Genomic DNA, 24,919 nt, shown 5'->3' on the forward strand with positions numbered 1-24,919 from the left:
GGAAAATTTTTGATGTTTAGGTGTACAAATACTGGCCGAAATATTATGGAGTTCTGCGGCAACTCGATGCACTTGTGCAAAAGGTGGCGACTCTAGCGGCCGGCGAGAGTTTCATGACCAGAAAAGAATTGAAGGACTCTGGTTGTACTTTGAACAGGAAAAGGTACCCAAGTAAGCAGCCTCAGAATAAATATCTGGAGTAAAGGATACTACTGCTACAGTAAAAGCTCAGTAATTGAATCATCAATTAAAAGACTAGCGCATATAACTAGGACCCAGACATAGAAGAAGACAGGACGAGCGCTATGTCTGTGTCCTAGTCTTTTAATTTATGATGACACACCGACTAGCCCAGCTTTCCACCTTGATCAGTAATTGAAACCATATAGAGGTGCCAATTCAGCTCTAATGAACCAAACTAACAAATGTGAATAGAAAAGACCTAGCAGTCTGACAGCAAGATTACCCAATTTTTTTCCGGAAGGCAATGGCCAGAAGCTTCATTTCTAGAGCCCGAACATAGGCTTCCTCCTTGGCGTCAAAATTGCACAAGTGGTGCACAGCAAAGCCACACTGATATCGTGAACGGCAGCTGGCCAGCGACTCCAGACGCGATCCTTCATGACGCCTTACCTGTTGTCAAAATTCTACCCCGGTGAATACGACCCTGCATGTACATTATGTGGTGAATTAGCCACTTATGATCACCTATTGTGGAATTGTAAAGAGGAGCCGCCCCCAAAATCTCTAATACAGGTTCCTACTCTCGAGCAGTGGGAGGCAGTGTTGGTCAGCTCAGACTTGGGAGTTCAAACCCGGGTCATTGAATGGTCTACCCAGGTCGCTGTCAGCCGTGGACTGATAGCCACCTAGCACGGATCGTCTGCATTCTGCCTTTTCTGACGAATTAAATGTTTTCCAATCCAATCCCCCTTAACTAAGGGCTCCGGCATTGCAGCAGCACGAGAGACAGCTCTCTTCGGCTCAGGAACTGGTCGCGTGTGAACGCTCTTCACCAGCAGGGCGAGGCCTCGTGGGACAAATTTACTGTAACTCCAGATTTGGAGCTTCTACTCTTTGGTCATGTCCCTGGCCATCGGCTGAAAAAGATTGCGGGACGAGGCGGTGTGCGTGTAGTGTTTTCGGCACCCAACAGGTTGCGCAGGCTGTGCAGGAAAGTAAACGGGGCAGAGGAAAAAGCGAGAATCCTGCACCACTAAGCACGTGACGCAATATGCTGACTGCCAAAGCAAGGTGATCTACGAAATCCCTCTGTCATGCGGTGCCACTTATGTTGGCCAGACGGGCCGCTGCTTAAATGGCAGATTAAGAGAGCACGCCAATGATGACAGAGTAGGCAGAGGAATCACACTCGCCAAGCATGTGACTACATGCAAATGCACTCCCCAGTTCAACAAAAGCAAAGTGCTGCGCACGTACACAAGCCAACAAAAACGAGAACTGTACGAAGCTTTCGTCATTCACACGAGAGGTGACAAGTGCTTGAGCGTGCCGTCTCTTCGCTTATCGAGAAAAGACAGCCTTTTTAGATATTGACCTGCAATAGTATGAATGGTATACAGTCGAACCCGGATATATCGAATTCGACGGGGATCGGAAAATAGTTCGATATAGCGAAAATTCGATATACAGATATAGGCCAAAAAAGCACTCGCGATCATAAAAAATTGTGGCTTACCAATTGGAACAGCCGCGAATCACATAGCATGTGCACACAATATGAAAGCGCTTTATTTCACGGAAAAAAAAAATCACTAATTTTGGGCTGCTTTTTCCTTTGGGAAATGAAGTTTAAAACACTAGTTTCAATCTTCTCGAGACTGTCTAGGTGCGAGAGCCCAGTGCCTTCCATTTCGCCGCAACAGCGCCGAATCAGGCTGAACGCTGACGCCAGTTCAGTGGCTGTGCACGGACGCGTTTCTTCAAAAACACAGTTGCCCTCGTTGTCGCTGGAATCACTGTCTTGAACGCCAGCTATTCCGGCCACAATGTCCTCATCAGCGAGGTCGGCTACCGCTTGAACTTTGCTGTCAGCGTTAATGAAGTCAACAGTAACTTCGGGCGGGACGGTGCCGGAAAAATTGGACAAGTCGCGGAACGCGTCCTCCAAGCACTCATCGTCATCTAAAGCTTCCGGACATTCATCTCTAGCCACTTCAAGGCCTGCCTTGCCAAAACAGTTGGCTACTGTGGCCTGCTTCACGTCGCCCCAAGCGCCGGTAATCATCTGGATCGCGCCAAGCAGGTCAATCTTGAGATCGGTTCCCATGCGGAGGTTTATGAGGAGCCGTTGAATAAGTCGCTTCCGATAGCCTACCTTGAATGCCTTTATGATACCCTGGTCGAGGGGCTGCAGTCTCGCTGTGGTGTTCGGCGGGAGAAACTTCAATTCGATGTGCTGCAGCTTGCAAGTTGTTTGATGGGCCGAACAGTTGTCTACCAGAAGGCAAACTCGGCGGCCCAACTTGCCCAACTCAGCGTCCCAAGCCTGCAGCCATTCAACAAAAAGTTGACGTGTCATCCAGGCCTTCCTATTACAGCCGTAGCGGACGGGAAGCTGTTTACAGTTCTTGAAGCAGCGCGGTGACTTGCTCTTCCCGATCACGAATGGCCGTAGCTTGCACGAGCCGTCCATGTTGGCTGCAAGCAGCACCGACACACGCACTTTGCTCATTTTACCACCGTGGCATGTGGTTCCACGAAGAGCGAGTGTCTTATTCGGCAACATTTGCCAAAAGAGACCAGTTTCGTCTGCATTAAAGATTTCTGCAGGCGAAAACTTCTCAGTGATCTTCGGCCACTCCTCAGAAAGCCACTGCTGCATCTCCTGGCTGCTGACAGCCCCACTTTCGCCTGAAATGGCCTTTCCACAATGCCGTGGCGGTTTTTAAACCGTTGCAGCCATCCAGTGCCACCGCAAAAGTTCTCTTCGCCAAGAGCCGTAGCAAACCATTTGGCCTTTTCGATTAAGGTCGGGCCATCCACGGGAATATTTTTCGCTCGGATTTCAAGAAACCACGTGTAGAGTGCCTTCTCCACTTTGTCAAAAGCAGCAGGGCGCACACGACACGCTCCCGAGCGACTTTCCTCACCTGCTTTAAGCTTGATGTCCTGCTTGTTCTTTAACAACGTACTTAAAGTACTCCGCGGAATGCCGAATGCGTCTGCCACGGAGGACTTCTTTTCTCCATTCTCGACACGCCGGATTACTTCAAGCTTTCTTGCAAAGTCCAGATTCTTCCTCTTTTTTATGTCCGCAGATGCCATAGCTCACCAGATGACTGCAATCACACACGGCACGTTGAAACAGAGGTACGCACAACAACACGCACGATGTGCAGATGGAGCAGTCCGAGCGAAGCCTGTTCGAGCGACAGTCAACGGGGCTGCGAAGGAACGACAAAGGGAAAAGAAAGAAGAGAGCGGGGAAAAAGATCGGCCGTCGAAGGCGCTATGTTCGTTTTTTGAGCCCTCTCTGGCTCTCTCGTCTCCCCTGGCCCACGAGCGACCGTGCCGACCCTTCACTCTCTCTCTCTCTCCCTTTTCCCAGGAAGCGTGGCTTGGAAACGTTGCCGCGTCTCCATGCCGCGCGCTCTCTTCGATGAGCTCCAATGCCCTTGCCCAATGCACACGCCGGCGGTAGAGGAGGAGCGAGAGAGCTCGCGCCGGTGGGGCGCAAGAACGGGGGAAAGGCTCTCTGTCTCCGTCGCTAGGCGACGGCCGCGCATGCGCAGAGGAGGAGCCTGCTGACTGACTCTGCGGAAAAGTTCACCTCTCAGGACCGGACACGAATGTCTTTGGGAAAAGCGCACCTTCCAGGGGCGCGGCGCAGCGCGCCGTTCGATATATCGAATGTACAACGAAAATGGAATTCGATATACTACGCAATTGTCCTATACTTTTACATAGTATTTTCAAGGGGGTAATCTGTGTGTTCGATATAGCCAATAATTCGAAATATGCGGGTTCGATATATCCGGGTTCGACTGTATCATGGTGTTCTTTTAGTTTATTTTATATGTACTTCCTGTATTTATTGCGCTTTCGCATGAAATACACTCAGTTGTAAGTTCGGTGCTGTGTTGCTTCTCTCTATCTTGTCCCGTTTTTCGCGCCATTCTCAGTCTTGAATCATGAACCAACTGGCCCAACAATCCTCCCTTTTGGAGCTTCTCCCGTGCCCTAGCGTGGGTGAACATTCGCTCGTAACCTGGCTGGTGAGTTCGATTTCTCAGCGTATTCTGTAACTAGCCGCCATTATTGTTGTTAGAGTTACAGCAATAAATGCCTTGTTTGAGTCAGCCAGAGTGTCGTCTTTCCTTTGTTCCCTCAGAGCTAGACCCACGTGGTCAGCATGCATTTGGTAGCGCTCGCGTGGTCCACAGACTGCGACATTTTACTAGCGTTGAAATACACACAAAGGACAGAGAGCCTGTGTGTCTCTGCTCTCTGTCCTTTGTGTGTATTTTAACGCCAGTAAAATGTCGCAGTCTGTGGATAAAAAGCACCAACTAGCCCAACTTAATTCTTTAATCAAGCTCATGCGGGGTCCGGTGGTTTTGAACTGTGTCAGCCGCAGTTAAGCGGGGAGAACGTATTTATCTCTCAGTTACAACCCCAAAACACTAACACATAAGCTGCAACCAGCACGTAGCTTCCCCAATTATCTTATTCGGATTGAGATCAGCAGGAGCCTGAATTAGCCCATTGCAAGGCAAAGGCCCCCCCCCCCCCATATCTCTCCAATTAACCCAGTCCTATGCCAGCTGCAGCCAACTCTTAACCTCATCTGCCCCCTGTTAGGCTTGCCTTCTCTTGGTATCCACTCCGTTACCCTTAAGGACCAGCGGTTATCTTTCCTTCGCAGTACATGCCCTGCCCAAGCCCATTTCTTCCTCTTGATTTGGACTAGGATGTCATTAACACGTGTTTGTTCCCTCACCCACTCTGCCCGCTTCCGGTCTCTTAAGGTTACACCTATCATTTCCCTTTCCATGGCTCGCTGCGTTGTCCTTAACTTAAGCTGAACTCTTTTCGTTAGCCTCCACGTTTCTGCCCCGTAGGTGAGTACCGGTAAGATACAGCTGTTGTACACCTTTTTCTTGAGGGAAATTGGTAAACTGCCACTCATGATCTGAGAGAACCTGCCAGATGCGCTCCACCCCATTCATATCCTTCTAGTTATCTCCCTCTCATGATCCGGACCAGCTGTCACTATCTGCCCTAAGTAGACGTATTCCCTTGAAAACTTCTGGCACCTCGTTACTAAAGTAAAGCTCTGTTCTCTTCAGAGACTACTGAACATTACTTTGGTTTTCTGCATGTTAATATTTAGACCCGCCAATCTGCTCTGCCTGTCTAGCTCATTGCTCGTGCTCTGCAGCTCATCCTCTGAGTGACTTAGCAAGGCAATCGCAGATTACCAAGGTATTCTTCATTAACTACTATACCCAAATGTTCCCAATTTAGGACTTAGAATACCTCCTGTAAACAGGCAATGAATAGCATTTCTTACTGGAATCTTATTGCCAACTTTATGGTAGCTGAGCAACCGTATTCTGACCTGAGGCTCTTCTACACTCTGATTCCGCAGTGCCTGCATGACTGCTGAGGTTTCGTCAAGTAAAATACTTTCTCGTAATCTATGAGGCTAATATAGGATTGGTTATATTCTGCGCACTTCTCTATCACCTGTGCAATGCCATCAGCAAACACTGTTCGCATCACTACCCCGTCCAGAAATGAAGCATAGCACACTGTAATTTCCAGTCTTTATGCATCCCCAAGCATTCCAAAGTTACAAGTTTTAAGAAATAAAACCTGCATGTACCGTATTTACTCGAATCTAACGCGCACCTTTTTTCCGATATATCGGGTCCAAAAATTGGGTGCACGTTAGAATCAAGTACGACACTACATCTCCGATATCATATCGCCATCGGCATTTCAAAATGACCGCCTCGTACGCACTTCGAGCCTAGCTGTCTATGCCTAGCCAGCCTAGCTGCAGTAGCGTCCTCCTCGTGCTTAGTCTACCCGTTTTCTGCGTTTGATCTACCAGCATGGACGTGCCAACAGCGAAGATACGTCGAGTTCATCATGATGCCGCATTTAAAAGGAAAGTCATCATGCGTGCTGAGACGGACGGAAATCGGGCCACATCACGCGCATTCGGAGTTCCAGAAACATGCGTGCGGGACTGGCGCAAGCAGAAGGAAAAGATTTTCGCCAGCAAGGCTACACGAAAGGGTTTCAGTGGACCGAAGCAGGGCCGGTTCGCCGAAATAGAAGAGCGGCTCGCAGAATACGTGCAAGAGCAGCGAGCGGCGCAGCGGCCAGTGACGACTGATCTGCTCAAAGTCCGGGCGATGCAGTTAACCCTCCAAACGGGGCTCACGCGGAGCGACTTCAAAGCGAGCAGGTGCTGGCTGTCAAATTTTATGAAGAGAAAAGAGTTTTCTCTTCGAAGGCGGACGGGGATATGCCAGAAGTTGCCCAAGAAGTATGAAGAAAAGCTGCACAGTTTTCAGCGGTACGTTTTGAATTTGCGCCGCAGGAACGGCTACCATCTTGGCCAGATTGGAAATGCCGATCAGACACCGCTCTACTTCGACATGCCTGCCACCACAACTGTTGAAAAGAAGGGGGCGAAGCAAGTGCGCGTGTTGTCTTCCGGCCACGAAAAAACACGCGTCACCGCAATGCTTTGTTGCACCGCGGATGGGCACAAGCTGCCCCCGTATCTTATATTCAGACGCAAGACGCTCCCGAAAGGAATCGTGTTTCTGAGTGGCGTGATTGTGCGCGCAAATGAAAAAGGTTGGATGACGACGGACTTGGTCGCCGACTGGATCGATCACGTCTGGAGCAAGAGACCCGGCGGCAGTTTGGGCCTGCGTGCGATGCTTGTGCTTGACGCGTTCAGGTGCCATCTCGACGAACGCATCAAGGACAAGCTCGCTGCATGCAACACCGACCTTGTCGTGATGCCCGGCGGCATGACATCGCAGCTCCAGCCGCTCGATGTTTGTTTAAACAAGCCGGTTAAAGACAGGATTCGGGCGCTCTACACCGAATGGCTTGTGAATGGCAGCCATGAATTCACTCCCAGCAACAGAATTAAGCGTCCCTCGCTGCAAGACTTCACTGGATGGGCGAAAGATGCGTGGTGCACGATACCGTGTGCCATGGTCAGCAAGGCCTTTAAAAAATGTGGTATATCGAATGCCATGGACGGCACCGAGGATGAAATGCTTTGGTCCGTTAAGAGTGATAAGGAGTTGTCTGACAGTGACGACGAGTGAAAACAATCTTGGCAAGATAAGCTGTTTCCTTTTGTGTGTGTGTGTTTTATTATCGCAACTTAAGCGCATTAAACCTTTGTTTTTCCAAACGAGACAAAGTTGTATTAGTGTATGAAAGCGTGAGGTGCGTGGTACTTTTTTTTTTTTGCGAAGGAAAACGGGAGCGCGTTACAATCAAGGAGTTTTTTTTTTTTCGGGGGGGAGGGGTCACGAAAAACGGATGCGCATTACAATCAAGGGCGCGTTAGATTCGAGTAAATACGGTAATCAAGCTTGGACTGCTTGCCAGCACTTAAAACTGTGCCACAAAAACAGAGCAATGTAGTGTTATGCTCTACTGACTGACTACAATGCCGTGACTTTGAGGCAAGCCAGCAAGTTTTTTGAGCTGCACACCAATGCATGGCATGACATGCACTGTGAGGAATGGCACTCAAACCCCTGACTAGCTTCACTTAGTCCTATGAATGCGGTAGAAATGAGCAGCAAAAGCAGTTGTAAAAAGACTGAGAGTAGGACACTTGCCGCAATGCACAGCAGCGCACTCCATGTGTTGAACAGGGGCACAAGGTGGCCCTTAAGCACCATGATCTGCAGCTGCGGAGACTCCAAAAGGTACCGCAACACCTGCAGAGCCAGCTGGCTGTTGCAGGACTTGGGCTCAACACAGAACTGCACCCGCCGGCCCTTGACTGGCGTCTGCTTCTTCTGCAGAAGGGCACAACAATACATGCAAACACGTGAGGAAGTGATGCATTAAGGAAGGATCCGGATTTGAAATCTCAAAAAATGAACAAAAAAATTTATTTTTGAAAATTTCGGAATCCGCTTGTATGCCTGGTTTATGCTGTCCCAAGGTTTCACTGCTGAAATCAACTGGGAAGCAACAAAAAAATTTTCGTGAACCACAGTGGCTGTGCATTGCGGTGAAACACTAAACAATCAGCGTTTTTCTCCGCCTAGATACTCACCATGTGACCAGATTTCGTTGACTTTTGTTAATTTTGACCCCGTTTGTATTCATGCGCCCCTAGGACCATGGTGAGCATCAACACATTGTTTTTCAAAATTCCAAATTTTATATTTCTAGTATAAAATTTTTTCTCACTTTAGATATGTCTACAGACACTGCATCACACAAATTTCCTACCAAAATTTGTGCGTTGTGAAACAAAAATGTAGTAGGGTTTTAACGTAGTTAAACCGAGTAGACATGTGAAACCACATGTTTAGCCTGGGTAGCTCATGGGTTTTGCTTTGCTGGGTTGTCGGCACATCTGGCGATGATATTACAGTATTTATTCGCGTAATGAACCCACTTTTTTTTTCGGAAAAGTTGACATCAGTTTAGAAGGGAGGGTTCATTAAGCGAGAAAAAAGTTTCCAACAGATTTTTTGTGGAAGGGTCGAGATTTCATACATTTCCATCTGTCCATCCGTTATCAACAAACGCACCCGGTCAGACGCATTCGTGCCACTATCAGCATCGTATAAGCATCGTTCACTTTGACGTGATCCAATCCGGCAATTTTGTGGTAGCCGGGGGCACCGGCCAATAGCGACGAGATAACCCGAACGTGCTGAACACAAGCCCTTAGGGTCAGACATGTTTAAAAGGCAAAAGAACCAAGACTTCAGGACAGGACGTAAGCCAAGGTGGACAGGACAAGCAGTCAGGCGTGCATTTTTTATGCGAGGTTAAAAACAGGACAGTGACGAGTGTCTAATGCCAATGTTTAAGGTTTATCTCAGAGCACACAACTTCTTGGCGCTCTGCAAAGTTCGCCCCCCACCCCCCTTTTTCTCCCACCAACCCCTCCGGCAGGCTCTCCCCCAAAAAATAAAAAAACAAGTGAGGCTATCAGGGGGGGCAGCCTCTTGGCGCGCTGCTGCTGCGGACTACTCACTAGGCTGAAAAACAAAAAAAAGTAAATTCTAGCCGACAAAAGAGGGGGGTGTTCATCATGCGAGTGGGTTACTTACGCGAGTAAATATAGCAGTTCGATGCAGTATTAGTCGAAGACGCAGCGAAAGAGTGTATATATTAGTTCAACAGTAGTACAGTTGACGACAGAAAATTCGGACACCTGATTTTTCGGACATGCTCGATTCATCGGACTTTTCCGCGACACCGCAACATGGCCCACAGAGCCAATGTATAAGAGCACCTGAAATTTTGGAAGCGCCACAACTGACCACTCGATTTTTCAGACCTCGTTCGCACTCGCCGCTAATACCTAAGCTACCATATAATGTGTACAGTCGAACCTCATTAATTCAAACTGCAAGAGAGATTGAAAACTTGATCAAACAAAAAGAAATTCCAGCTTAAAGGGAGCCTCTTAACTTGCAGTGCCGAAATTCTGCGCGAGTCGGCACACTGCGCCCACATAGTTTCGAATTCATACTGTTTTTGAATGTCTCCGCCGCAAGAACTTTAACTGTAGCCAGAGTTCGCGGAACTCATCTGTGCCGAGTCTTTCATCCCGAATACGGAAAGGGGTAGCAGCGAAGCATGTGGGAGGCGTATGGCCTCACGGAGACGGCAAGCGCAGGAGGAAATGGTGGTGCATTTCAAAGCAAGGTCAACACACCCGTGGCAAAATGCACTGCATTCCTGACTCTTCTATATTAAAACCGTAAACAACTGACGTTTTCAATGACAGGCAAGGCACCTCATTATACACACACTTAAGAGTGCATATCATCGCATACGACGCCAACGGAGCGCTTGCTTCGGCTGTTTCTTGGTTCTTATTGTTTCGCCATCTTTGCGTTCTCGTTCCGGGCCCATCATACTACGGATGCAGCGCAGCTCCCACAGCAGCGTGCTCGCTTTTCCGTTTACACTTTGTCCCAACCCATGCCTTCATCGGCGACATGCCGAGGGCAGCACAGCCAGGCCGAGGTCGTGAAAGCGGTCGCCGCCCATTGTCCGTGCACATGTCGCGCAGCGAATTTCTTTACTAACCACTCACAATTCGTGTATGTCAATAGCAAAAGCTCAAACACAATCCCTGTTACATCTGGTGTCCTGCAGGGACCTGTACTCGCCCTTCTCCTGTTTCTAATATACATAAATGACCTACCTCTTCATGCACACTGCCAGAAAAGAATTTTCTCCCACTACTGCGTAATCTATCGAAATAATCAAATAGCTCTAAAACTTGTTTTTCATATTAAATTGATATCATCATTTCATCATAACATCATATCATCTGCCAGCAGGCCTTTAGGTTTCATGAAGGGTCGCCTACATCATGTACCACAACACTTGAAACTTCTGGCATACAAAACACTTATCAGATCCAAACTTGAGTAGCCAGCCCCATTTGGAACCCACCTCAGATATGCTTAACAAATGCGATTTAATCAATTCAAAGCCATGCATCATGCATCAATTCCAGCCTTGAAATCCTCTCACTTCATCGTGGCATTGCCAGCCTTTGTTTGTTGCACAATATTCTTCACAGTTCACTCAGTCAAGCACCTTACATTTTTTTTTTTTTTCTCACAAAGTCGGGCAGCCGAAAAGCCGGCCTTAGCCCATGACCGTAGTGATGCTCTGCTGAATCGCTTCTGACGAAGGACCATAGTGCATGGCACCCACATATCTCATCGCGCTAGGCATCTGTTTCAGATGACTCAGACTGTCCCTGGCACAACAGCGTTTTCAGCATCTTTTTTTCCATGAGCAATTTTGCACTGGAATATCCTTCCCCACGAAGTCGCGGCCATCACATACCCATCTACATTTCTTGAAGCGGTGTCAATTCATTTTCAAAGGCAACGACCTGTACTTCTTTTCTTCTTTTCCAAATATCTGTAACCCCACCCATTATGTAATACCTCCAGAAGGAGGTCTTTAAGGAAAATAAAGTGAAGTGAAGTGAAGCGAAGAATGTGTGCAATAGAGCTGACCACTTCCTCCGGCATAATGGTAATAAGTTCATGATTTTTTTCGGTGAAATTAGATTTTCTGGACTGCCCATTTTTTTGGTTGTTTTCGTGACTCAAGCTATGAGGGATGCCGTAGTGGAGGGCTCCGGAAATTTCGACCACCTGGGGTTCTTTACATGCACTGACATCGCACAGTACAAGGGCCTCTAGAATTTCACCTACATTGAAATTCGGTCACCACGTCCGGGATCGAACCTGCGTCTTTTGGGTCAGCAGCCAAGCGCCATAACCAGTGAGCCACCATGGCGACTAATGCACAAATTGGAACAGGCTGTATCCACGTAACACGGCAAGAATACAAAGCCGTATGAAAGCACATGCCTAGGTAAGGTCTCACTGGTACCAACAGAGGCACACTCACAGCCACAACTTAGTGGCCGCCCAGAAGCCAGAAAGCTGGTCCCTATTTAGCACAGCTGCTTCCACTCACCTTAAGCTTTTCGACCGAATCAGCCACCATTCCGAGCACATCAGCTGCACGATGCATGTTGCACAAAAACAGCGCACATGCCTTGGCCTCCATGGACAGGGCCAGAGGTGCACTGGTCTCTGGCACGGTCAGGAAACCTCGGAGCATTGAGAGGCAGCGCATTGCCAGGTTGTGAACCTCATCGGGTGGCAGCAAGCAGGCTGCACTGAGTACGGAAATCTGCATGCTGAGGGACTGCGTGCGGACAGAGAACAACACAACAAAAATTCAGTTGTCTCTGGCATTCAACATTTGAAGAAGGCTGCATGACAAGCCACCGCTGAAATCGGCAAATGTGAGCAGCTGTGATCCCATCTTTCACAGAGCATTTCCACAAGTCTTTCAGAGCGCAAGAAAAAGCAAGGCTAGAGTACCAGTGCTATCTTCTTTTGATTCCCGCACTCCCATCTGCCTCAATGCAGGGCACCCACTGCAGGGCAAAGGCCTCTCCCATGTCTCTCCTATTAACCCTGTCCTTTGCCAGCTGCGCCCACCCTATGGCTGCAAACTTCTAATCTCATCCGCCCATCTAACCTTCTGTTGACCTCTGCTACGCTTACTTTTTCTTGGAATATCGACTCCGTTACCCTTAAGGACCAGCGGTTATCTTGCCTTTGCAGTACATGCCCTGCCCAAGCCCATTTCTTCCTCTTGATTTCTAATAGGATGTCATCAACACGCGTTTGTTCCCTCACCCACTCTGGCCGCTTCCGGTCTCTTAACGTTACACCTAACATTTTCCTTTCCATGGCTTGCTGCGCTGTCCTTAAGGTGAACCCTTTTTGTTAACCTCCATGTTTCTGCCCACCGGTAAGATTATGCTGTTGTACACTTTCCTCTTCAGGGATATTGGTCACCTGCTATTCATGATCCGAGAGAACCTGCCATATGCGCTCCACCCATTCTTATCCTTCTAGTTATTTCCCTCTCATGATCTGGATCAGCTGTCACTACTTGCCCTAAGTTTCCTCTGCCACTTCCAGCACCTCGTTGCCAACTGTGAACAGCTGTTCCCTTGCTAGACTGTTGAACATTGCTTTGGTTTTCTGCATGTTAATTTTTAGACCCACCGTACTGCTCTGTCTGTTGAACTCATTGATCATGATTTGCAGTTCATCTCCTGAGTGATTCAGCAAGGCAATGTCATCAGTGAATCGCAGATTATTTAAGTATTCTCCATTTACTCTTATCCCCAACTGCTCCCAATTCAGGCCTCGGAATACCACCTGTAAACATGCGGTGAATAGCATTGGCGAAATCGTGTCTCCTTGCCTGATGCCCTTCCTTATTGGAATTTTACTGCTGACTTTATGGAGGACTACAGCAGCTGCACAGTTCCTATATATATCTTCCAGTATTTTGACATAAGGCTCATCTACACCCTTATTATGCAATGCCTGTATGACTGCTGAGGTTTCCACCGAGGCGAATGCTTTCTCATAATCAATGAAGGCTATATATTCTGCACATTTCTCTTTCACCTGATTGATAGTGTGAATATGATCTATTGTGGAATATCCTTTACAAAAGCCTGCCTGATGATTTGGTTGATTAAAGTCTAAGGTTGCCCTGACTCTATAAGCGATTAGCTTAGTAAATACCTTGTAGGCAACGGGCAGTAAACCGATTGGTCTTATTTTTCAAGTCCTTGGCGTCTCCTTTCTTATGAATTAAGATAATGTTTGCATTCTTCCAAGCTTCTGGTACAGTTCAGGTCATAAGGCATTGCGTATACAGAGTGGCTAGTTTTTCCAGAACGATCTCCCCTCCATCCTTCAATAGATCTGCTGTTACCTGATCCTCTCCAACTGCTTTTCCCCTTTCTATTGCTCCTAAGACTTTCTTTACTTCCTCTTTCGTTACTGGCGGGATGACACATTGCTATGCGCAACTGTTTCTCTCATTAACGCTATGATTACATTGGCTACTGTACAGGTGTGTGTAGAACTCTTCGGCTACTTTAACTATCTTATCCATATTGCTAATGACATTGCCCTCCTTGTCTCTTCATGCATACATCTGGTTTTTACCTATGCCTAGTTCCCTCTTCACCGCTGTTAGGCTACCTCCGTTTTTTTATAGCATGCTCGATTCTCTCTATATTAAATTTCCTTGTGTCAGCTACCTTGCACTTATTTATTAACTTCGATAGCTCTGCTAGTTCTATTCTGTCTGTAGGGTTAGACTTTGGCGTATCTTAATCAGGTCTTTAGTCTCCTGAGATAGCTTGCCGGTACCTTGTCAAACCGTCCGACCATCTACTTCAACTGCGCGCTCTATAATGATGGCTGTCAGATTATCATTCATTGTATCAACATTAAGATCGTCTTCCTCAGTTAAAGCTGGATGTCTGTTCTGCAGTGATATCCTGAATTCCTCTATTTTCCCTCTTACCGCTAGCTCGTTAATGGCCTTCCTCTTCACTAGCTTCTTCCGTTCCCTCTTCAAGTCTAAGCTAATTCGAGACCTTACCATTATGCGGTCGCTACAGCACACCTTTCCGAGGACGGCCTCATCCTGCACGATACCAGGGTGAGCGCATAGTATGAAGTCAATTTCATTTTTGGTCTCACCATTAGGGCTCTTCCAGGTCCACTTCTTGTTTTCTCGTTTGCGGAAGAAGGTATTCATGATGCGTAAATTATTTCTATCTGCAGACTCTACTGATAACTCTCCCCTGCAATTCCTAGAACCTATCCCATAGTCACCTTCCGCATGGTCGTCAGCCTGCTTCTTGCCCGCCTTCGCATTGAAGTCGCCCATCAATACAGTGTACTTTGATTTTACTTTGTTCATTGCCGATTCAACGTCTTCGTGGAAGCTTTCAACAGTCTGGTCATCATGCCTGGATGAAGGCGTGTAGGCCTGCACCACCTTCAGCTTGTACCTCTTATTAAGCCCAATTACAATAGCTGCCACCCTTCCGTTAATACAGAACTCTACGTTGCCAGCTATATCCTGATTAATGAGGACTCCCACACCTACTTCTCGTCTATCCGCTAATCCACAATAGCACAGTATGTGTCTGTCCTTTAGTACTGTATACGCCTCACCTGTCCTCCTAACTTCGCTAAGCCCTATCACATCCCATTTAATTCCCACTAGTTCCTCGAATAGCACTGCTAAGCTAGCCTCACTAGATAAAGTTCTAGCGTTAAACGTTGCCAGGTTGACATTCCAATGGCGGCCTGTCCGGAGCCAGAAATTCTTAGCACCCTCCGCTGCGTCACAGGTCTAACCGCTGCCTTCATCAGTTGCTTCGCAACCGCTAGGGACTGAGGGCCAAGGGTTAGTTGGCTTGTTCATGGAAGGCTGTGGCCAAGTACTACACCAGGGTGGCCAAGTCCTGTTCTGGTGAGGGAGTGCGTTGTCGGTTCTGGTCACCGAAATCAAGCCGCACCCCAGGCCTGCCTATGCAATTCCATCGACACGTGGAGTTTTTTTTTTCAAACCCGGTGGAGAATTGCGCAGCACCGGGACTCGAACCACGGTCCTCTTGCACGCGAGGCGGACGCTGTACCTCTACACCATCGCTACTATAATTAAAAAAACTAAAACACGCCAAAAACGCGCCTAGTCCCACAAAGTGCTACAAGATGGCGACAGTTAGTTTTTACGACACCGCATCGATTATCGTCATCGTTGCACAACATGACGTTTCCGCGGCTTTCTGTTTCCGGTTTTCACGGTGCCTTGCCCAGCGCCATTTGGTCTTTGTTATCCAGCGCTTCGTTCGGAAGTGTGTGGACTGCTTGCGGAATCTGTTTTGTTGCGTGTGTCGTCATGTGGCAGGCTGCGTGCTTTTGAACGCGAACAAAAAGCAATGGGCAAGCGCAGACGGTCCTACACTGCAGGCTTCAAACTTCAAGTGGCAAAATACGCTGAGGAACACGGCAAACAGGAGGCCGGGCACAAGTTTGACGTCGACAAAAAGTGTGTTCTCTGCTGGTGTATGCAAATGAAAGACCTCGCTGAGACTACCCAAACCCGTAAGGCTTTTCGTAGGAAACAGTGCAAGTGCCCAAAACTTGAAGAGGACCTCGTCAAGGACGTTCGCGCTACTAGGAGCAACGGCTTTGCGGTGTCTACGGAAATGATCTACATGAAAGCATCGCAATCACTCAGCATATGAACAATCTACTTGCGGACTTCAAAGCCAGTCGAGGGTGGCTTCAACGTTTTATGATACGGCACCAACTCTCCATCCACCGTCGAACGACGTTGTGCCAGAAGCTGCCGGCCGAATACGAGGACCAAATAATGAAGTTTAGTCACTTTTTCAACGCACTCCGGAGGTAGCACGAGTACGACCTCTCACAGATGGGCAAAGCTGATCAGACCCCTGTGTGGTGCGATGCCCCTGAAAGTTGCACGCTGGAAGCCAAAGGGGCAAAAAGTGTCTCCGTGCGCACTACTGGCGCTGAGTGGTAAAGGTGCACAGTGGTGCTTTGCACCACCGCTAGTGGAAGGAAGCTTCCACACTCCGTAGTCTTTAAGAGAAAGACTCTGCCAAGAGAGAAGTTCCCCCAGGGTATCATAGTCCGGGTGCCACAAAAAGGTTGGATGTCCGACGACTTGGTCATAGGCTGACTGAAAACAGTGTGGCAGAACTGACCAGGTGGCCTACTATGCCGCAAAGCCCTTCTTGTGCTCGACAGCTTTAGATGGCACCTAACAGACCGAGTGAAGACTCGGATGGCAGACTGCCGAACGACTTGGCCGTAATTCCTGGTGGCCTGACAAGCGTGCTGCAGCCACTCGATGTTTGCATTAATCGGCCATTCAAGACGGAATTTCGGCGGTGCTACACAGAGTGGATGGCAGCGGGCAACCACGGAACAACTCCGACAGGGCGGCTGAAGCGAGCATCCTCCCTGCAGGTGTGCACTTGGATTGTGCACACGTGGCGTTCGTTGTCAGCAGACACCATCTCAAAAAGTTTCACAGTCATGGGGCTGTCAAACGCCATGGACCAGCTTTGGGAGCATGCCAACAGAGACTTTTAGCAGAACGGGCCAGCGGCCAGCAGAGCGGACGAGAGAGGGCGCCAGTGTGCATGCGCAGAACGCTCAGGCGGCCAGCAGGTTTACGGCGCTGCACACTCGTGGAGAGTGCCCAGCGAATGAGCGTCGCCGAGGACTAACATGGAGGCCTCCAGTGCAAACGTTGGCGCGTCGGCTTCATCGAGCATGGATGCAGTGCAAGCATGCCTGCAAGCAAAGAAGCCACGCAAAGCCTCCGAGATCACCCCCTTGCACGCGCGTGGGTAATCTCGGAGGCCATAAAAAGCTGCACGCGAGTTGGAGAGATTGCCACTAGATGGCCACTGCCTCGTCAGCCGAAGCGAGTAAAACCCGCGGGCCCGCAGCAATCCAGTCATTCTTGTTTGTGCGGTTCAACCCATCCGAGTCGTCCGTGTCCTTCCGTCAACAGCTACGCTGCCTACGCCTCGTCAGGCCTCGCTAATCCAGTCTTTCTTGTTTGTGCGGTTCAACCCATCCGAGTCGTCCGTGTCCTCCCGTCAACACCTACGCTGCCTACGCCTCGTCGGGCCTCGCTAACACCGCGAGCGATTTGTCATCCTTTGATGGTGTCGCGCAAGCGCAAGGCGCTTTCCCTCGAGGAAAAGCTGGATGTTCTCAACGCAGTCGACAGGCAGCCAGCGCAGAAAAGAGTCGACATCGCCAAGGATCTTGGTCTGCCACCCTCGACGCTTAACAGCATCGTCTCGAAGCGTGCCGAGATACAAGAGAATGCCGCTTCAGCGTGGACTGCAGTGAGCGCGTCAACTGCACAGCACTGCTTCGCGCGGTGTGGCTTTCGCACGGACGAGGAAGTGGAAACTGCCAAGGAAGCTGAAGAGACGGAAGCAGCCACTCATGATGAAGAGCCAAGTGAAGCTTCGAATGCGCTGGGTGCCACGGGAGTCACGTATGACGACTACGTCACCGTGGATGCTGCTGTCGTGACGTCCGAGTGTCAGAGTATCGCCGAGATCGTTGCAGACTCGGTCGCGAGTGAAGCCTCAGACTGTAATGACGACGAGGAGCACGAGCCGCATGATTCTGGGGAGTTGGCGGACCCGAGCTTTGGAGAAGCCATCGCGGCTCTGGACCTCCTCCGCAGGTACGTCACACCTCAAAGCGACGCTGAGAGCAATGCGGCTTTCCAGGCCATCGAGAAACGCGTGGTGTTTTCTAGCGAGCGGAAAAAACGGCAATCGACCATTCTTGATTTTTTTAAGACCTAAGCTCACTTGATGTCAAAATAAATTGTTTCAAGGCAAAGCTGCACTGTTTTCATCAATTTTCGGACCTTTCCTCACTGTTGCGTTTTCTCGGCTGTTACGTTTTTTTTTTCGCGGTCCGGTGAAAAACGTATGAACGGGGTTCCACTGTAGACCAAATTTCCACTTTGGGCTCAAGCAGGGCTAGATGTGCACAAATTTGAGCACTTCATTTCATTCCACCCTCAGAACAGCCTGGCCACAAGAAATTCTCAGCGATGAAGGACAACACAAGAAACATGACGGAAGGAAACAAAAGCCACTGCACTGAACAATCCCACCACAGTGCCATCACGGTCACCACTGCACAAAACACGTGGAGCATCCATGCCATTTTTGACGTTGCCAGGAAGCAAAATTTGTATTCTTGTTTCTGAAGTGACAATAACACAGCTTCCATGATGGGCAGGATGCTAATTTTACCCTTATTGCATTCCTCGATGTTGAGAGAAACTAATGGCATGCATTTTAACAAGTTCCCTGCAGCAAAATTTCTTGAAAGCTCTCAAAAAAAAGTTACCCAACATATTACATAAGTTAACAAGGAGGTGTTTTACATAAATTTAAATTACATATTTGGAGTCAGCATGCAAAATACATGTTTCCTGAAAATTTCATAATTGTGACTTCATTATTAAAAAAAAAATTTCCTAACACCCTCTTTTCCCCCTTACTAGAAGCCAAGTCAGGGATTTCATGTAAGTACATCCTAAGCAGAGCTGCTGCTTAAAAATTGGAGAGCACTGCAGTCTGCTGCATTTGAGAAATATGAAAGCATTTGCGTTTGAACGTCAGCAACTCTTTTTGCAAGTCATCGTCACGTGACACTTACCATGTGACCCTTCAATGATATCAACAAGTATTTTTTTCCAAGTCATCGTTGTGTAACATCAGTGCACATCCCCAACACACTTTACCGTCGTCGTACACCCCACAACGCGTTCACTTCGTGCCCCTTTAACACGCTTGAACCAACGACCCTTCGTGGCGTATGTGTTCCATGCCCTCCTGGCACACAGAGGTCCTGGGTTTGAACCACAATGCCGGAAAATTTCTTTTTTCGAATGGTCATTCTTGTGCCGACACACTCATGAGACAAGAAACTTTACTTTCGCATTAATTGCTTCCATAAAGTGAGAACGAGGGCCGCTAAAGCACCTGATGCATTGTGATGTCTGGCTGCTATATCACATGTGCTCAGAGAGGAGGACTGCTGCAAAAGTTGGCACAATCCATTGACTGATGTCATCTTGGATGAGCCTGGGCCGAAGTTGTCCCAAAACGAATACAGTGTGCAGAGGCTTATGGTACAGTGGACCCCCAATACGCACCAGTGTCATTTATCCAAGATGCTATAAGGAGCCAATAAGAATGCGATTGACTCAAGGATGACCAAGCAGCCTGGGTACCAAGCATCAAGCATTGCACCACTGTACAAAGTGCAGCACCATGCTGCTGTTTAAATGGACACTGCATAATGTTCTTTTTTACATCACTTGTAAGAATGTAAAAAATTTTGCACCTCTGCGTCCCAAGAAACACCAAAATGATCAGAGCACCACCGTTCATTCATTAGCCACTATGGCCATTAACACACACAGCTTTTTGTGTTACAGTGCTGCCTCTTCTGCTATGTCATTTTATTTCACAACAGAACACTAAATACTGTCCAAGTGTCATTACCAGATCCCAACAATGGTGGTGGCTGCCTAGTGCATAGGAGGCATTTAGGAGTGCATTTTCAGTGAGACTGCTATCTCCCAAACAGAAATGAAAGACTGCAGAGCAAATACTTACATCAGCTATCTGCAACATTTCATTCATGGTTATCTTCATGAGAGCCACAAGGACCTTCCAATCTGTCTTCAGCTCCTTGCAAAACCAGGCAAACAGGGGGGGGGAGCAAGGAAAAGAACAGTACGCAACAGCCAGAGTAAATGCAAAGAAAACGCACTGGAACCAAGGGCACAAACAAATCAAACACTATCAAATTATGGTGCACTGCAGATGCTGATGGCCAAGAAACTACCGCTACAGTTTAACTTAGGGACACCGATCAGAGGGTGGCAAGCTAGCCATGCATTTGCAGCTGCTCATCACCCACGCTGCAAAGGCAACGCACAGTTGCCTCGCACACTCACATGGGTTCACGTAGATATGCAAGCAGACTGCTTTCATGACATCACTGGTATTTATTGCTCGCACTGTAGAAAAATAGTCCCAAGAACTGTCGCTACACAGTGATCAATCAGTCTGCAAATTTCAAAAATCACACGAATCAAATACAAATATGCAGAAAAAAATGACATCAGCTATTGAATACCACTTTTACTCGCATGATTTGTGTACTTTTTTTTGCTAAAATTCAGCAGTGAAGGTCCAGCCATTTCAAGCTCTGGAGCAATTTTTAGAGCAGAGAAATATCCATTTTGGAGCACCTTTGTATCGGAATGATAATCCTGGAGCAACCCAGGAGGAGCACGAACGAAATAAAGAAGTCACAAAAAAGATCAGGGTGTGTTGCAGGGCGAGTTGGTTTGACATTGTGAACTCTGAAGCACTGGCAAACGACGGACGAAGGGAGTACGAGACACACAGTGCGCTGAACTAACAACTTTAATATCAAAGGAAGGCAATCCGCACGTTTTTATACAGTGACCCAAGATTAGCCAGTGATTACAATTCAAAGCAAAAAAAAAAAAAACAAAAAAGCAGGGGCCGCGCACAGGTGCATTTTGAACCCACACCATGCAGACACAAAAGACACAAGGGTGTCCAACCCACTCCGGTTGGCCAAACATCTGGCACACCGCCACTCACACCGAAATCAAGACGTGGCAGTGAAGGGGAGATGGGGCAGGGGAAGGGACGCAATAACAACTCTTGGCAAAAAAGTTCAGCGCACTGTGTGTCCCGTCCTCCCTTCGTCCGTCGTCTGCCAGTGCTTCAGTGTTCACAATCACAAAAAAGAGTGTTCCTAATGAGACAAGGTTTAGCCATGTGTAACTAAGGAAAAAAAACAGAAGAAAGGTGTTCACAAAAAAGTGAGAAAACATTTTATTAATGCTGACACTGTCTTGCATGCAAGTTCAGCTAAGCGTGCTTCACTAAACATCCAAAGAAAACGTTCACTAGAACCATTCTTTTTTTCATGTTGGCTCTGCAGTTAAACCTGGTCATAATGAAATTAAAAAAAGATTTTTCGCTACATCCAGGTTATCGTTACATGCAGTTTTCGCGATACTGAATAGCAGAGGAAACAGCCTAAATGCTTTCTTTACTGCTAAGACGCATAAGCCAGAAATCCCTTTTCGAACAATTGTTAGCGAGGAAGGATCGTGGCAGAGAAACGTTAGCCAGTTTTTGCAAAACCAACTAAAATTGCTCGTCTTGAATGACCCTTTCCTCACGAAAAAATCTGCTGATGTTACGCATTTTCTCGCCAGCACAGATGATACTGGGTTTGGGTTCTCTGTAGATGTGCAAGACCTGTTTTATTCGGTCCCTCAAGATCAGCTTCTGTTGGCTGTGAAAGAATGCATTGAAGAAAACGGCGAGGTTTCTTTTCAGAACTCATCAGGCGTGTCTGTAGATAATTTCGTCTCTTTATTGCAGTTTTACTTGAGATCTACTTTTATCGTCTTTGACAACCTGCCTTTTTTGCAACGCAATGGAATTTGTATTGGGTCATGCGTGGCTCCAATTTTGTGCGATATAATTTTAGCAAAAGTAGATCAGCAGTTAGATAGGTATCTTAATGGGAGGGGGGTGGTTTTAAAGGTTTTTAGATATGTAGACGATTTTTTAGTGCTTTTAAAAAGGCAGACGACCTTCGCCTATTCCTCTACAGTTGGCGAAGTTATAGACGCTTTTAACAAACATTGACTCGGGCTAAAATTCACCCATGAACTACCTTACGCAGCTGTTTTACAGTTTTTAAATCTAAAACTAACGTTCTCTGAAAGACACGTCTGCTGGGCCTATTACCCTCGTGCAAAAAAGGATTTGCTGCCTTATGATTCGGCACACTCGAAGACTGTTAAAAGAGCCATTGCTTCGCACTGTTTGGAATCCTGTCTCAAAAAATCGTGCCGGCATCAGATGCAATCAAGTTTTCAAAATCAGATTAGCCGACTTTTGGCGGCGGGTTTCCCCCCTTCGGTCTTGATTGCTGTTGCTGAAACCCTGCTTCAGAAATTGAAGACTGGTACAAGAAGACTGAATGATGACCGTCGGAAGGCTGATAAGCCTGTGGTTTTGCCATACCTGCACAAGACTTCGCACAATATCAAGAAAGTTGCCAACAGGCATGGGGTGTCCCGTTGTATTTTCGGCACCCAACAAGCTGGGAAAGTTGTGCCCACGTATTTGTGGTTCCAAGAAAAGAGGATGCCAGATACGACATGACACACCGTTTGTCAAGTACTCAACAGGCGTTATCTATGCCATTCCCATGTCGTGTGGAAAGATCTATGTAGGCGAAACTGGCCGTTGCATCAATGAACGATTGGAGGAACATGCCCGAAATTTAAGTCAATTAAAAGATAAGTACGCACATTTGGTTGCGCACGTAATTAAGCGCAGAGGATGCGTGGCTCGTTTGGCTGACACTAGGATTCTAGGCAAGAGTGCCGACAAGACTGCGCGTGTTAGCCTGGAAGCCTACTATATCAAGAAATATTCAGACACTTGCATCAGCACTCCCTCGTTATCGCTTTTTGTAGCTGAAATAGACTTTTTGGAAGCAGCTAACGTTTGAGTGCTTGCTAATATTTTTATTGATTGTCCGCTTTTTTGAGGCATGCCTCCGCTCAATAAAACTCAGTTGTCAGTCAGCGCTCGTCTTGTGTCTTGTCCTTCTTGTGTGATTGCTTGTTTTTGCGCTGCTCCGTTCCCTTGGTTAAAAAAATGCACCAACTAGCCCAAATAAGAAGTTTTACTGCAGAAGATACTTGAGCCCTCTACAGGGTTGACCGACTTGATGCAACCTTTTGATGCACCCGACATGACGCGCGAACATGGAGGAAGAAAAACTCTGGAGAGGCCCTCGCTATCCGAGCTGCACGCTGATATGCTTGGGTATCGGGACCAAGGTCTTCACCGCATGACGATGAACTCTGCAGACGACGGAGGGAAGCCTTCAGGAGGGTTGGTTAACTTGAAGGTTTATTTACATATTTACAACAGAAGCAGGGAGACCAAAAGTCAGAGATGAAGTGCTACATATTTACAACAGAACCAGGGAGACCCAAAAGTCAGAGATGGAGTCCTACATATTTACAACAGCAGCAGGGAGACCCAAAGGTCAGAGATGGAATGGAGTCCTCTGAAACCAGCCAAATCGTGGCTTAAATACAGTGGATATTCCCTAGGCACCTAGCTAGGGAAACCGGTGGCTGATCAAGCGTCCAATGGGAAGACACACTCTTCATAGTCTCTTCCCTAACCCCGTGACCGCTCCGCCCCCACAAACACGTGCACAGGAGATAAGGAATCCTGGCGCCTTGAGGTCCTGGAATTGTTTTCGACCGGTTGAGCAGGTTCACATGGTCGTAGGCTTAGCAGGCGGTGACCCCCTCCGTGGGAAAGAGGCGTCCTGGAATGTGTTTCCCGACGGGTTGATCACGTGCACCAGGTAGTTGGCTTAGCAGGCGGTGATCCTCTCCGTGTAAAGATGCGTCCTGACGCCCCCGGGCATTCCCAAGGGTAAGATGAATCAGCCGTGTCTGCCCCCGCTTTGTCTGGCCGCACGTGCAAGCGAGCGAGGCGGATTCGGCGCCTTTGTTCGAGTCTTTCTGCCGGTCCACGTGAGGGCACAGTTCGGGAGCAATGCCTTTCGTCACAGCTCACCGTCGCCAGGAGCCTTTCCTAATTCTCTTCTCAGGACGACAGCACCTTTGGGTCAAGCATAGTTCGATGGCGCCTGCCGGGCTCGCCTGTTCCCGCTGTCGGGGCCTCCGATCACAACAACGCCAAAAAGTGTGCCAGAAGTCACGCGCCTTTGCAAGAACTACTGGGAGTCTTTGGCCGAGGGCAAAGCCAATAGTAATGCTAGGCGCAGGGTCGCCGCCTGCTACAATGCCTGCTGCGCATGCAAAAGTGCGCTGAGAAGGCGGCCAAGTAGGAGCAGTCTTCAAAAAATGTGACGTAACCACCTCTCCCGAGTTCACTCCTTCCTCCATGGCTCAAATAACTAAATTCCAGCCCACCAAAATGATAGGTTGCCAACTGCAGAAACATTTTAGTGGGTTGCCGACTGAAAGCCTAAATGGTTCCAAAAATAGTTGTTTGCCCGTGACCGAATCTTCTTTCTGGCACAGCTAAGACGCAATATTGATCAATTTTCCGCTTTTGGAGCAGACTGGAGCAGCAAAATGGCACAAATGGTGCAACTGGAGCATCACTGATTCAGGCTTCAAAAGGAAGGGTGCACAAATTAAGCAGAGATTTCATGAACACCTACTAAAAAAAAAGATCATAACGCGCAGTGCATACAGTATATTACCACATATAAGTCGACCGCACAACTCGCAACCCTCGCTGCCCAAAAAGAAGTTGACTCCAAACTATAAATCCACACATCCACTCATCCACGAGTAGCGTTTACTTGAACCAGACAGGGCCAGGTTGAGTCAAGTTGTCGTGTGGCGAAAACCGGTTACAGTAAAACCTTGTTACAAGAGACACTCAAGGGACCTAAGAAAGATGTCTCTTGTATTCAGACATTCGAGTTTGTGTCTGATGCAAAACTATAGCGGATGAATCGTAAAACAGAATTGTCCCATGTAAACATGGCGATAGCTCTGGCGTCCAAACGGTCTGACTACCAGCGTACAAAGTGACCGGCACCGCAGAAGCTGCGACGGAAATCCAACTGAA

The 24,919-nt window shown here is 48.0% G+C and overlaps 1 protein-coding gene across 3 annotated transcripts in view; it reads right to left on the reverse strand.

The window, feature by feature from the left end:
* Window positions 1-24,919, reverse strand: part of LOC144116357 (condensin-2 complex subunit G2-like) — a 194,193-nt gene that overhangs the window by 67,034 nt on the left and 102,240 nt on the right. For all 3 annotated transcript variants that reach the window (XM_077651127.1, XM_077651126.1, XM_077651128.1), the window contains exons 16-18: window positions 19,838-19,912; window positions 11,716-11,949; window positions 7,851-8,033 (exon numbers count right to left, since the gene is read on the reverse strand). In XM_077651127.1, the coding sequence (XP_077507253.1) occupies window positions 7,851-8,033; window positions 11,716-11,949; window positions 19,838-19,912 (492 nt within the window). The remainder of the gene's footprint in view (window positions 1-7,850; window positions 8,034-11,715; window positions 11,950-19,837; window positions 19,913-24,919) is intronic.

The sequence above is a fragment of the Amblyomma americanum genome, chromosome 1 (genome assembly GCF_052857255.1).
Source record: "Amblyomma americanum isolate KBUSLIRL-KWMA chromosome 1, ASM5285725v1, whole genome shotgun sequence".
Taxonomy (NCBI): Eukaryota; Metazoa; Arthropoda; class Arachnida; order Ixodida; family Ixodidae; genus Amblyomma; species Amblyomma americanum.